A 13,323-nucleotide genomic window follows, 5' to 3' on the forward strand; every position below is an offset into this window, starting at 1 on the left:
TGGGGTCAAGGGTGGTGGGAGTAGGCTAATGAGGTGTCTTGTCTGTAAAGGCGTACGGTCAATCTGAGAACTGCCACGTAAACTTTCGTATGGACGACCAGTGAGGCTTTGTTCGACGAATGGTATTACGCAGAGAAGTGCAGGGCAACGCCTGATTGATGACGCTCGTCCAGAGAGACAGGAGACAGGGCGATCAGGGCGCTGGATGTTGGTAGTTGCGCAGTTGCCCCAGTACCGAGCTGCCTTACTTTGTTGCAGCGCGCCTACCCTTGTAGCTGCGGCCCCTTTCTTCCGGCTCCTCTGCAGGCCTTCATAAATACCCAGCCTGCTCTCTACCTTCACCGTATCCACTCCCTTGTCCAAGTGCTCCGTAGGTGGTCATAGCGCGACGCTTACTGCATAAAGATACAGGCGCGGCTCCGTCGATCAGCCCTGCTTCCAAACAACAACTTTTTTACCTCACTCCAACTAACCAACCATCAACTCCACATCCCAACACAACAGCACGCAATGGAGTACGAAAACGACCAGCGCACCTACGACGGTTTGTCTCTCTGGCCCTGTGGCACGGGATTATCTGCTGACCGTTGACGCGTAGACGAGCCTCGTGGCTATGAGCGCGATCGCAGCAGGTCGCCGCGCGGTGAGCGTCGCGATGTCGACAACTCGCGCGCCCGCAGCGCCTCTCCCAATGACCGTGACAGCCGGTATGTGTCCACGTGCTCTGCAATGACGGAAGCCCAGCTAACACGCAGCACAGGGGCCCGCCACCGCAGTCGCGCGAGACGGACGAGAGCCGCAACGAGGGCTCCAACCTGTTCGTCACGGGCATCCACCCCAGCCTGAGCGAGGAGGAGGTCACGCGTCTCTTTGAGAAGTACGGCGAGGTCGAGCAGTGCAACATCATGCGCGACCCTCACACCAAGGAGTCTCGCGGCTTTGGATTCGTCAAGATGGTCACCTCGGACCAAGCTGACGCTGCCAAGGAGGGCCTCCAAGGTGAAGTGCACCAGGGCAGGACGCTGAGCATCGAGAAGGCACGCCGTGCGCGTCCGCGCACTCCTACTCCGGGCAAGTACTATGGCCCACCCAAGCGCGGTAAGTTCTTTATCCACCCGAAACGTTTCTCAATACTAACGCCATCGCAGAGTTCAACGGAGGAGGACGTGGTCGCGGTGGCCCTCGCTACGGTGACCGCTACGGCTCTGATGATCGCCGTGGTGGCGGCGGCTATGGACGTCGCGATGACTATGGCTCTCGCAGCTCTCGGTACGACGACCGTGGCTATGGCGGCGGAGGAGGCAGCAGCAGCGGTGGCTACGGCGGCTCGCGTCGAGACGATTACGGCCCGCGCTCGGTCGACCGTTACGCTTCAGACCGAAGCTACGGTGGAAGGGATGGCGGCCGAGAGGAGCGCCGTGGCGGCGGCGGTGGAGGTTACTACGACCGACCCCCGCCCCCTGCTACTGGTGGCTCGGGTGGGTACAGCGATGCTGCTCCTCGTGAAGCGTACAGCGGCGGTCGCTCGTACGACGGTGACTACGATCACTCTTCCCGTTAGCACTCCCGCTGACCTGCGCAGAACCCAAGCGATACTAAGTCAGGGTTCACGTTGGGTTTCCTCGGTCTGGCAACTTTCTCAACACTTCACTTCTGTAGTTCCATGACTACTTCTCTGGGTTCAGTTTAATACGGCTTTCACATCACTGGGATATGGTCGACAAAAGTTCTTCGATATTGTTCGCAGCAACGCGTGGTAGTACTCTTCGATAGTCTACCATTTCGCCGCTCGACATCTTCCGAGCCCTCTTCAGCTCAGTGGTTTTCCTTGGAGAAACGGTTCAGCACATCGGTAAAGGCTTTCAGGGCAGCAGCTATGGCCCATGGGAGCATCATTCGTCTTGATCATCTACGTCGACACCAAATTGTACTCTATATCTTCCCCTTTCGATGCACCCTGGACGTCAAAGAATCAGTCCGCACCAGCTTCCGCACCATCAGCAATGTCTACATACTCTCAATATCATCCAATCATGACCGCGACCATGTCAGCAGCACCCAGCGACCAAATAATCAGTAAATGGGTCTGCAGTAATCCACCTCCGAACACCAAAGGTATACTGCCATGTAATTAGGCGCCAACGTCCCTCCGTTTTGTTTGGGGCATATGTGTCTTGCTCAAGCGCGCACGCATGCTACGCCACCACCTAGTATGCTTTGAACAAGCAGCGTAGGGCTTCGAAGACGTGTCCTGTGCCATGCCAGCACCCGTGACGACGGTATGCTCCAAACGTACTTCGACGCAAACTCATGTCTTGCAGTTGTGCATGTCTGTGGGTGCCGACTGACGGCTGGGTACAGATAGAGGTGCGTGCCCTAGTTTCATTTGTCCCACCTCCTTGTTATCATGTGTTTATTTTTTTGTCCGTCGCGCTTTCCCGAGCTCAACCCGGGTTGACTGCGTAACTCGTAAAAACTACCTCCAGTGTCCTCTGCTGGCTGTAAGCCTGTCAGAATGTATAGGATGCGTTTTCTGCGCAACTTCGCATCCGCCAAACTAGACCACTTGTGCATGAGCCTGTCAGATCGAGCGAAGCCTCTCTGTTGGTCTGTTGCTGTAGACGGTATTACGACCTTGAGCATCATTGAATGCATGTGAGCCCGTGCGTGTAATTCCAGAGGCAAACTATGTTCTTGTACTCGTTGGGGTGCAGTAAATCTCCAATCATGATATTTGCGCAACTTGTATCCAAAAACGTTCTATCGAATACGCGCCACCAGCCACTTATGTACCCCTGACGCTAAAATGTGGGTTTGTGGGGGATTCGCGGATAGTAGGGCAGTCTAGGTAAACGATCTTCGCAAGTTAAATCTAGTCTTCATCTCCAACACCATCCTAAGTTTAAATGTGCTATGTTCCTATCTTAATTCAACTCGGGTCCAGTCATGACGCGTAGCACGCACTGCTACTAACGTTCTCCCCTCTTAGTCTTATGGCGAGCCATGGTAGAGGAACTTACGGATGACGCGGCGATGGAGCTAGCGACACTCAGCTCACAAATGAACTGGTACCGGTTGCGACGCCATCGCCCAGCGAGGACTGCGAATGCGACTCTTCTTATCTGTGATCCCTTGTGTCTGACAAGTCTACCTTTCTGGTTGTTTAGAGAGAGTACACAGTTGCTTGTCGCTCTAATCGGAGGTGTATTGCTACACCTGCAATCGCAACTCACACCCTCCTTTGCTTTCTTGCACGCCGCGCGGCGGCTCCACCGTACGCATACTCCCTCTGATTCTACGTTCCAGACTGACCGATAGTCTGTTTTGTATAATCTGCGTAGAAACAAAACCAGATTTATATGCGTAGTTTCTTACAGCCCTCGTCCCTCGTACGCCGCGCTCAAATCATTCATTCTTCGACATGAGTAAGGGAAGGGTCATTCCCCTCCTGGCTCTTGGCCTGACTGCAACCATCGTTTTTTTCTTCTACACAAGTACGAGCAATCTCGAAACATGGCGGGGGATTCCACAGCAGATCGGACTAGGAGAACATGTCGGAGACATCCAAACGTCAGAGAGCCTTGACGCGAACTATGTCAACTGGAATCCCAAGATTAACTTTGAACCCGGCTCAGCCATGCCAGCAGGACACAACTGGACGTCGACACTTGTGATTGCGAAGACGAAGGAGGAGGATATCAACTGGATCAAAGAAGAGCTTCCTAACCAAGAACTGGCAGTTTACGTAGTGGATGATCCGTCCGCGCCATTGCATCCGCCGAAAAACAAAGGACATGAGGTCATGGTGTATCTATCGTACATCATCGACCACTACGATAATCTCCCTGATGTCGCGATCTTCATGCACGCCCACCAGTATTCGTGGCACAACGACGATTTGCTCGGCAGCAATGCGAAAAACTACGTCGAGCGCCTCAGTCGCCAGCGCGTCTGGAGAGAAGGATACGTAAACATGCGCTGTAATTGGAACCCCGGGTGTCCAGACTGGCAACACCCCGGCGAAACCACCAAGGACGATGCGAAGCAAGAGGAAGTTGTCTTGGCGAAATCTTGGAGCGAGTTGTTTCCCCTCGACGAAGTGCCATCCGTCCTCGCCCAGCCCTGCTGTGCACAGTTCGCCCTCTCCCGTGAGCGCATCCAGGCAAAACCTCACGCTCAGTATGTCTGGTATCGCGAGTGGCTGTTCTCGACTAAACAGCCAGACGACATCAGTGGGAGGGTTTGGGAATATGTATGGCAGTTTGTTTTCACGGGGCAGAATGTCGTCTGTCCCAAGGAGCATCTTTGCTTCTGCGATCAATACGGGACTTGCTTCGGCGGCGAAGAACAGTACAACGAATTCAAAGCTCTAAAATCCGAGCTCGATGACCGCCATCGGAATCTGGAAGAGTGGGAGACCGCGCGGACACAAGAGCGTGAGCAGGCGCATGTCGAGATCGACGAGGAGGGAATGGCAAGGGATGAGGAAATGAGGGAGTGGTTCAGGAAGGAGATTGAACAGGTGAGACCCATGGTGGAGGGGTTGCTGAGAGCGGCTGAGGAGAGAGGGAGGGATCCGAAGTTGAGAGCGGAAGAAGTAGGGAGGGAATGGCATGAGGGCGATAGCTATTAGTTCTTTTCTTTCGATAAAGAGTGCTCGAGGGCTTTGCGGGTCATAGAGGAAATGGGTATCTACATTGGGTTGGATGGTTCAGACTTCACGAGTCTCTTGGAGTTGGTAGTTGTGGATGTTGTAATCCCACTAATCTCGTGGTTGTTTGTCACCAATGTGTTTTGGTGATTTGATTAAAGTCCGGATCGTCCAACATCAAGGCTTAAGCGGAAGGGGCGGAACCGCTTATCTAATCAACCCGCGTTCAAGGTGCAAACTCGAATCACATGCCGCCACGTCCAAACGACACAAACAACACAAACCCAACCCACAACCTACGCCGCTGGTCGGCTGCTGACGCATGTTTGTCATTCGTACATGGCAAACAGCAAGCACCAGCACTCCATACGAGGTGCGCAATCTGCTAGTCTACGTTTCCATATCCGATCAGATCAGAGCAAACGAAACCACGTCTCCAATTCCCGTCTCTCTTGTCTAGTCCAAACCGCGTTCCCACTCCCTCCCTCCTCAAGCCCGCTCCCAAACCAGCCCCAAGTCAAACAAATGTCACATTTCCTCGTGCAAGTCAAACCAGCCCAAACCAAACCATGTACTCGTCTCGAGGCCAAACCAAACGTCATGGGGGTTCGCATTGAAAAGAGCTTCGATGTTGCTCTTCATCGAGTCTCTCCTGTCCAGCTTACTTGACATCACTTGTTTTTCTCTTCAGTTCCTTGATCCAGAGGCTTATACTTTGCAATTTGACAGCTTGTTCTACGCTACCTTGGCTTTGTTTGTTTGCAACGATCTAATCTCATCTGATCTGGTCGTACTATGGCGACAAACGCGCCTTACTACCAGATGCGCGCCGGCCAGTTCATCACCGCGCCCAACAGTACAAACGCTGCGCCGCAACAGTTTGTGCCTCAAGACGCCGACTATGACCTCCCTGTTGCCGCCGTTATGGAGTCTCATGAACACCATCACCCGTCTTTCTACGAGGAACATCCTGTACGCCACGCGTCAGCAGATACGCCGGGCAATACGTTGGAGGAGAATCACAATCTTGCCGAGTTGCTTGAAGCGGCGACAACGGCAGCAGGTCAGGCGACTCAGGTCATGAACACTGACGTTGCGGTCGCAGTATTGCAGGGTGCAAGTAAGCGGAAGAGAGGATCTAGCTTTCCCCCCAATGATGCTGCTGGCTTGAATACTCAGGGGTGCGAGGTACTGAGTGCTAAACGACGGAGAGTCGACGTGCATATAGATGCTCAGGAGGACGATGCCAACGACAACGACAACGAAGATAGGGTGCGCGGCCATTCCGAGACTGTTAACGTGCCGCCTTGCGGTGAGTCCCCACTAGATGACGCTCGTGCAGCAGGTGTTCACTCCGCTGCTGCCCTCTTCCGCCGCTCCGCCGAGAAGACTTCGCGCAAGTACACCCGTCCGCCCATGTCGAAGCTCTTCATGTCACTCCAACTCTCACCAGAGAACTTTCTGCAGCTGCAAGCCCACGCCAAAACGTACATGCTTGATTCAACGCATCCCGAGCGACAGAACTGCGTCGGCAATCGCGGCAAGGGAGACACGGATATGGTCAAGCTGCGGTTGTTCAACTGCGTCCGTGACTTTCTGGATGATGGGGTTGGGGATCAGTTTTTCGGCGAGCATGTCGAGAAACAGGGTGAGGCGGAAGCTTTCGAGGCTGCCAGGGCGCTTGGAGAGGAGAAAATGCCCAGTGTGGGAGAGAAGCTTTTGTGGCCGAGAGACGGAAACAAGATCATTAGCTTGGTCACGCCGCTGATGAGACGCATGGTTACAAACGAGCGGCAGCGCATGTACGCTATCGAGACGAGAAAGGGAGGCGCGAAGAAGAAGGATACGGAAGGGAGCGTGGATACTACCACTCAGCATGACTCTGTCAGTAATGGTCTGGGATCAGCAGTGGATCAGACATCGCAGCCAGTCTTTGATTCCAGTCTTGCTCAAGCACAACCACAGCTCTCACAGCCTGAATCGCCATTGACTGCTATCTCCGTCACATCTGGTCAGCTGGCTTATACACAACCCCCAACGACGCCGAGGAAATCTTCAAACGCAGCCGAGAGAATTTGCAGAACAACAAGCGTGCCAACTCAGATATTCGACTACGGCCCAGAACTGAATCTTCCAGTAAGTGTTTCCGCTCCTCGTCCACCCCCAAAAATACTAATCACACCCAACAGCTTCCCAGGAACGACCCAGCCGAGCCGTGTCTGAATCGTATCAACATCTTCCTCACCCTGGCCTCCAATGGCACAAAGCAAGGCGTCCGCCTGCTCGAGAAACGCATCTTCACCGCCCAACCAGACCACCTCATGTTCACGCCATGGAACATCCTCATCCACGAGAGCATCGTTCTTGTCAAGAAAGCAACAATGATGTACCCGGAATTGCGCTGGAAACGAGTGTCGCCAACCGACCACACCCAGCATCACGTCGTCTCCGATGAAAACCTCCGTGGGCTGGCCGTCGCTGCCAATGCGCTGCAGACCGAACAGGCTGATCCAGACGTCGGTCTCGTGTCAGATGTGCATTCTCCTTGCCTTGGCGCTGGGGCGAACCCATCAGACCGACAATATCTCGATGACAGTAAGCGGGAAACGTCTAGCCATGGTCGCTTGCCGCTCCTGGACTTCGACGCCATCCGCTCGGCGGCTCTGGACTCGGATGTAGCAGAAATGTGGTTTCCGCGCTTTGGTGTCAAGACACTGGGTCCTGAGGGCTGGAGGGCCATTGCAAATGCGGGGGATTGGCACCGTGTGCTGCTTGAACATGCGTTTGCGTACTGGGCGGATGGGACCTGCAATGTTATCGTTGAGTTAGAAGATATTCCTGTGCAGGGAGTGGGGTCAAGGGGGGAGAAGGAGAGAGGTATTGTTGAGCCGGTAGACGACTTGTCGAGTGGTATTTGAGGAGTGTGGGAAGGTGTGGGAATTATATGGCGTTTGAGGGCTGAGGCTGTCGGTTTTCTTTTTCGTTGTCTGATGAGTGAGTTTGTTCATTTACATAGCATCTGGTGTAGTATGGTATAGTTGACATTAATATGATGGGTTTGTATCTTTTTAATGCCATTTGCCTCCCTCGCCCCCGCCTTCACCAAATCCGCCGCCTTTTCCGCTACCGCATACACCAAACTTACAATATTCCCCTGCACATGCAAGGGAAAGATACTCGCATCCGCAACCCTCACATTCGCCGTACCATAAACCCTCAACCTATCATCCACAACCCCACCCTTGTCACGCGGCAACATGGCACAAGTCCCAATAGGATGGTACTCTGTGAGGGTAGACGTTGGTACAAAGGCCTTTGCTTCTTCGAGGGTGGAGGGCAGACTGGATTCTTTGCTCGTGACTGGCTTGCCGGCCTTGTCGCGGCGGAGCACGGATTTCAGCGGCTCGAGTTCGGCGAAGGTCAGGACGTGGAGCACAGAGCGCGCCATCATGTCGAGATCTAGCGGGTGCTTGAAGTAGGCTGGGTCGATGGCGGGGTGGACGGTCGGGTCTGAAGACGTTATGTGGATATTCCCGCGCGAGAGCGAGCGCGTGCTGCAGGCCGCGATTGTGACCCACATGCCGTCTTCTTCGCTGGGGCTGGTGTGTGCGTGTTAGTTTCTGGGTTGCTAACGTCATGTGAGAAGGGGGAAGGGGGGGGGGGCGCACAATATTTTGCTGGTGATGTGTGTATTCTTGACGTTTGCACCGGAGGTCAGTGCGACGACCTGACAGACTGCTTCCTTTGGATCAAGCAGTTGGCGGGCGAGCAAACTATCGCGACCTGCTGGGTCTGCATCGGGGTTCTTTTTGGCAAAGTCTGCGACGAGGGATTGGATATGTTCCTTGGCATTGTCGAGATTGGCGTCTATCTTCTCGAGAGAAGCAAAGGCTGTGGCTGTGGGTGGGGCAGCAAAGGGTCCGGTTTGTTTAGCGATGTAGGCTTCCATAGCCTGTTGGGTGATTTGTGGATACTTCACCAGAGCTTCGGCTGTGGGGTACTCGTCTTTCGCGCCCTAGACAACGTTAATGAGCCTCTGACAAGAAGGAGTGTGAGGCTGTGTCAGAACATACCAGAACAACACCCGTTGCTGTGTGATCACTCAAGTTCTCGCCAACGCCGGGATTTTCAACGATGATATTCATACCGGCCTTCTTCAGCACTGTAGTCGAACCGATACCAGAGAGTTCGAGAATTTGAGGAGAGTTAATTGTTCCTCTACAAACAATGACCTGCTTGTTGACCTTGACAGTATGATGAGTACCATCAACAATGAACTGGACGCCGGTTGCTCTCGCGTCGCCGCCTGTCTTTTCCAACTCGATCTTTGAGACCAAGGCATGCGTCAAGACGGACAGATTTGGCCGTTTGGCATTCGGCTCGTAGTACTCACTAGCAGAGTAACTTCTCCTGTTGTTTTTGGGGTCAACGGTGACCAGCTGATTGAAGCCACCGATTGCAGAGCCAGTGCGGGGGTCTTTATTAGGTGCATAGCCTGCGTTGAGTATGGTCTTGGGCCATACATCCTGCACCCACTGGAGATCTACGTCGGGGAAACAGATCTGGAAAATTGTCAAAATGAGTCCAACCTGGATGTAACATGACTGACTTGAATTGGGCCAGACGTGCCACGTGCCGATGCATCAATGTACTTGTTGTTGATCTTCTCGGCAAAGGTCTCTGAAGATGGGTTATCTAGAGACATAGGTACGATTAGTGAATATCTCAGATAGTATTTGTATCGGAGTCTTGCTTACAGGTCTCAAACTTGCGGTAGTAGGGAATCATATCATCAAAGCCCCAGCCCTTGTTTCCCAATTCCACCCAGTTATCCAGGTCCTGACGAGATGCCATGGAAAACATATTGAAGTTGACTGCTGAGCTTCCACCAAGGACTTTGCCACGAACCCAGCTGTGAGTCCTACCCGCAGTGCCCTCCTGAAAAGAGTATGAGATGAACTCGGTTCAAATACTAGGTGAGCCGCATACCTAGGGAACAGTTTGAAAGTCCCAATCGTACTCAGGTTTGCCCCAGAGCTGAGTAAATAAATTGGGAGCCTGGACCAAAATGTCGTTCAGGGCATTTCCTCCAGCTTCCAAAACTCCTACACTGATGTTGGGGTCTTCGGTTAGGTGAGCGGCGATGACCAGACCAGCTGTACCGCCACCGCAGACGATGTAGTCGTAGGACTTGCTGACGAAGTCTTCAGCAGACATAATAACAGGATGAAGAAGAATTCTAGTCAATGAAAAGGGCTGTGTTCGGCTCTCGAGTGAATCCAAAGAATTATTAAGGATTGCCCCCTCACTTATACATGTTCAGTTGGGCCTAACCCCCGCATTCATCACCAGGCTGGTTTACGCCTGGACATGGCTATACCGAGGGGTTAATCAGATAGAACGCCTAAGCGCCTAGTCCACGAAGCAGAACCAATCGTAGAGTAACTTGCGTCGCGATAGACTTGTTATCGTGTGCTTGTTATAGGCCCTCGGCCATCTTCTCTGCTCGCCAGTCTCACGTGCCCAGACATGGGAAGGCAGTTGAAGAGTGTCGGCGTAGACATGGAGAGAAGAGGTTGAGTGGGGAAAGTGGAGTGGAAGGAAGGCGCGACTTATCGATAAGCTCGCAAGACCAGGTTCAGAAAAAAGTTTGGAGCTTCGAGCAGAAAACCCACAGCCACACCATCCGCCATGCTCACCGAATACTTTGTCGCTGGCATAGCAGCGTCGACAAAGGCAAACACGGGCGTGACCAAGGATGCAGGCATCTTCGTGCACGAGTTCCAGCCATTGGCAGCGCAGCGCCATGTCTTCAAGAAGAGCGCGACTGCCCCCAACGGCATTGCCGTGAGCAGCTCGCATGTCTTCGCAGCGCAGGCAGACAAGGCCATTGTGCACGTGTACAGCCGCGAGAAGGGCAACCAGGAGGCGCTGGTGCCATTCCCAGAGCGCATCCACAGCATTGCGCTCGCGGCCCAGGACACGGTGCTGCTGCTGGGCACCGAGAGCGGGCGCGTCCTGGCCTGGGAGGTCAGTCCAGTCCACGATGCCATGGTGTGTGTGTCTATGTGCCTAACATGTCTGCCAGATCTGCTCGGGGCGGCTCGTGTCGACGTCGACGTCGCATCTCCAGCCCGTCACGTCCATCGTCGTCGACGCTTCGTCCAACTTCTTCCTCTCCGGCTCGTCAGATGCCATGATCCACGTCTGGGCCCTGCCCGCCATCCTCTCCTTCTCGCCCGACACGTCACGCTCGCCCATTCACACCCTCTCGACCCACCGCGGCCCCATCTCGTCGATTGTGTGCGGCCACAGCGCGAGCAGCGCCAACATCGCTGTGTCCATCTCGGGCGACAAGTCGGCTATCGTGTGGGACTACCACAACGGCCAGGCTCTGCGCACCTACCTCCTGCCCGAAGCCCCTACCGCCGTTGCCCTGGATCCTGCCGACCGCGCCTTCTACGTAGCATATGGGGATGGCAGCCTACAGACGGTAGACTTCTACGACGAGGTTCAGAAAGCTTCGCCCACCGATGTGCTGCGTGACGCTTCGTCATCCCACCGTCCCGTGCAGCTCTTGCCCAAGACCAGGTTCAGCGCCGATTCGCAGAAGCTTGGGGCAGCCCTCACTATAAGCTTGAGCTGGGACGGTACCACTCTCATATCAGGCCATACGAGCGGCAAGATCGCCACCTGGGACGTAGCCAAGGGCAATTATCTCTCCACCCTGACAAACCTCCCGGGTCCCGTGTCGAACCTGCGATTTCTTCGACCGACAGGTTTTGCCAACTCGTCCGAATCGAGCTTCAAGATCCAGGCGGTTGTCAAGCCGAAACAAGACGCAGGGTTGATTAGCAGCGGAAGCGGCCTCGTCCCGCCAAACTATACCTTGAACATGCAGTTTACAGGGCGATTATGCAACCCTCACCTGTCTGCTACCGAAGGGCCATCGCCGAAAAACTGTGCATTCAATGACGCCCTCACACACCCCAGTTTTCCCACCAGCATGCTCGAGGAAAGTCTTGCCGAGCTGGAATCCTGGGGTGCCCCGTCAAAAGGCAGTGTTGCTCCAGTAGCCGACTTCGCAGCACCGCATCAAGACGACAACGGTACTCCGTCCGGTTCAACAAATAATGCTCAACAAGAAGAACTGAAAGAGCTGAAGAAGCAGATTGCGAGTCTCCAACGCATCCAAAAAGTCACTTTCTCCCAACTTGCCGAACTACGCGAAGAGAAGGAGTATTTTGTTGGCCGAGAGAAGCGAAGAGCGGAGCGTGTCAAAACACATGCGAAAAAGAAAGTAGGTTCCACCAACGGCGAAACGTCCGATCGTGCAGACGAAGATGTGGAGATGGATGATGATGATGATGAAGCCTCCGCTTCCGAGTCAGACTCGGATCACGTTGATGCAGCCACGCGTTGAGCAACCAATACAGAAGAAGATGACGGCAGTCACGTCCCCACAAAGCAGAAAAGAAGTGAAGCCGTTGGGGATGAAACTGTTGCTCACCCGAAAGTGGGAACACTCGGAACATCGAAGCCGCGAGATCGTAGCACCTATGCATCGAACCGAGCAGTGCCAAGTCTTGGATATCAACATTTCCAGTATCTGAGACTTGGTCCATATTGCACAAGTCTTCCCTTTGGCCTTCTTTGGCCGACCATCGTCAATACTGGGTTTCCAAGAATGTTATTCGTAAACCCGTGTACTTAGATTTTATTGCTACACTTGTAAGCAGCTCAACAACAGACAAGTTGCAGCCCTCCGCACCGCCGTTCACAAAGCGGGGTAGCCTCTCCTCTCCGTACGACTGTCGACGAATTCCACAAAGACGCTGTGGCCAATGTCACGTTCGCATCAGCATCAGCTGCACACGGCTCAAGACAGGCGGTTTGAGATCACGCAGCTTGAGAACCGTGCTGTTGCGTAACCGCTGCGGCTTGTGCGGTGGATATGGAACTTGTGTAATACTAGTCAGTGCTTTGTGAATGGAGAGCAGATTGGTACTACTGTGTCGCGGATCGTCATTGCATGTGTGGGATATTGTGAGGCAGGACATGGACTTTGCAAAACGGTGTGAGAAGAGCCGGGGTTTGTACTTTGCTCTACTATATTGTTCTCCACAAAGGCGCAACATACCTAGAACCATGCCAAACAATCAATCATTCACACAATTGCGCCAGAACTATCGATACTGCGACCGACCATCCATGTATTCCTTCGTACAGCGCACAAACAAAAGCCGGCGAGCGAATAAGGTTTTGGTCTGGGTACCCACACACATATACACACATAGTCACGCTCCCGATTCACGCACAATATTGACTTTTACGCACGACGCGATTCACAATCCTGCCAATCCTGCACAATCCTACCCAAAAAAAGACCCCCGTAGCGGCCCTCCTTCTCCATGGTCCACACGTGCGAGTTGGGTGAATGATAGACAACCAACATGCAAAACACACTCGCAGGGAATAATATAAAAAACTCCACTTTAACACACCACTTTACTATAAGCGCCCGTCTCCACCCTTCTTATCCCTTCCTTGACTTCCTGTTTCTCCACCTCCTCCTGCTCCTGCTCTGACCTGCTCTGTCGATTCAATGCGTGTCGTCCCGCCCGTCCGTCCGTCCGTCCGCCCGCACAGTTCCTCCAGCATCCATCCCAGTC

The 13,323-nt window shown here is 53.7% G+C and overlaps 5 protein-coding genes across 5 annotated transcripts; 4 read left to right on the top strand and 1 right to left on the bottom strand.

Annotated features, from left to right (window-relative positions):
• Positions 1–510: 510 nt before the first annotated feature.
• Positions 511–1,561, top strand: P153DRAFT_354806 (RNA-binding domain-containing protein; the record flags this gene model as incomplete). Its single annotated transcript, XM_033666527.1, has 4 exons — positions 511–544; positions 599–707; positions 761–1,098; positions 1,149–1,561. 4 exons carry the CDS (start codon positions 511–513, stop codon positions 1,559–1,561), a joined length of 894 nt encoding a protein of 297 aa, XP_033526551.1.
• A 1,674-nt stretch (positions 1,562–3,235) lies between these two features.
• On the top strand, positions 3,236–4,862 carry P153DRAFT_310850 (uncharacterized protein). Its single transcript, XM_033664781.1, has one exon. It carries the CDS (start codon positions 3,422–3,424, stop codon positions 4,631–4,633), a length of 1,212 nt encoding a protein of 403 aa, XP_033526552.1. The 5' UTR covers positions 3,236–3,421; the 3' UTR covers positions 4,634–4,862.
• Positions 4,863–5,356: 494 nt separating this feature from the next.
• P153DRAFT_185452 (uncharacterized protein) lies at positions 5,357–7,612 on the top strand. Its single transcript, XM_033662404.1, has 2 exons — positions 5,357–6,787; positions 6,841–7,612. Exons 1-2 carry the CDS (start codon positions 5,447–5,449, stop codon positions 7,567–7,569), a joined length of 2,070 nt encoding a protein of 689 aa, XP_033526553.1. The 5' UTR covers positions 5,357–5,446; the 3' UTR covers positions 7,570–7,612.
• Positions 7,613–7,655: 43 nt separating this feature from the next.
• P153DRAFT_421176 (GMC oxidoreductase) lies at positions 7,656–9,868 on the bottom strand (the record flags this gene model as incomplete). The annotated part of the gene is made up of 6 exons (XM_033672294.1): positions 7,656–8,250; positions 8,320–8,666; positions 8,725–9,213; positions 9,261–9,346; positions 9,409–9,589; positions 9,650–9,868. The coding sequence occupies 6 exons, from the start codon at positions 9,866–9,868 to the stop codon at positions 7,656–7,658; spliced, it is 1,917 nt and encodes a 638-aa protein (XP_033526554.1).
• Positions 9,869–10,342: 474 nt separating this feature from the next.
• P153DRAFT_285678 (WD40 repeat-like protein) lies at positions 10,343–12,074 on the top strand (the record flags this gene model as incomplete). Its single annotated transcript, XM_033663414.1, has 2 exons — positions 10,343–10,681; positions 10,740–12,074. The coding sequence occupies 2 exons, from the start codon at positions 10,343–10,345 to the stop codon at positions 12,072–12,074; spliced, it is 1,674 nt and encodes a 557-aa protein (XP_033526555.1).
• Between the last annotated feature and the right edge of the window lie 1,249 nt (positions 12,075–13,323).

Source organism: Dothidotthia symphoricarpi, assembly GCF_010015815.1.
Source record: "Dothidotthia symphoricarpi CBS 119687 unplaced genomic scaffold P153scaffold_5, whole genome shotgun sequence".
NCBI classification, from domain to species: Eukaryota; Fungi; Ascomycota; class Dothideomycetes; order Pleosporales; family Dothidotthiaceae; genus Dothidotthia; species Dothidotthia symphoricarpi.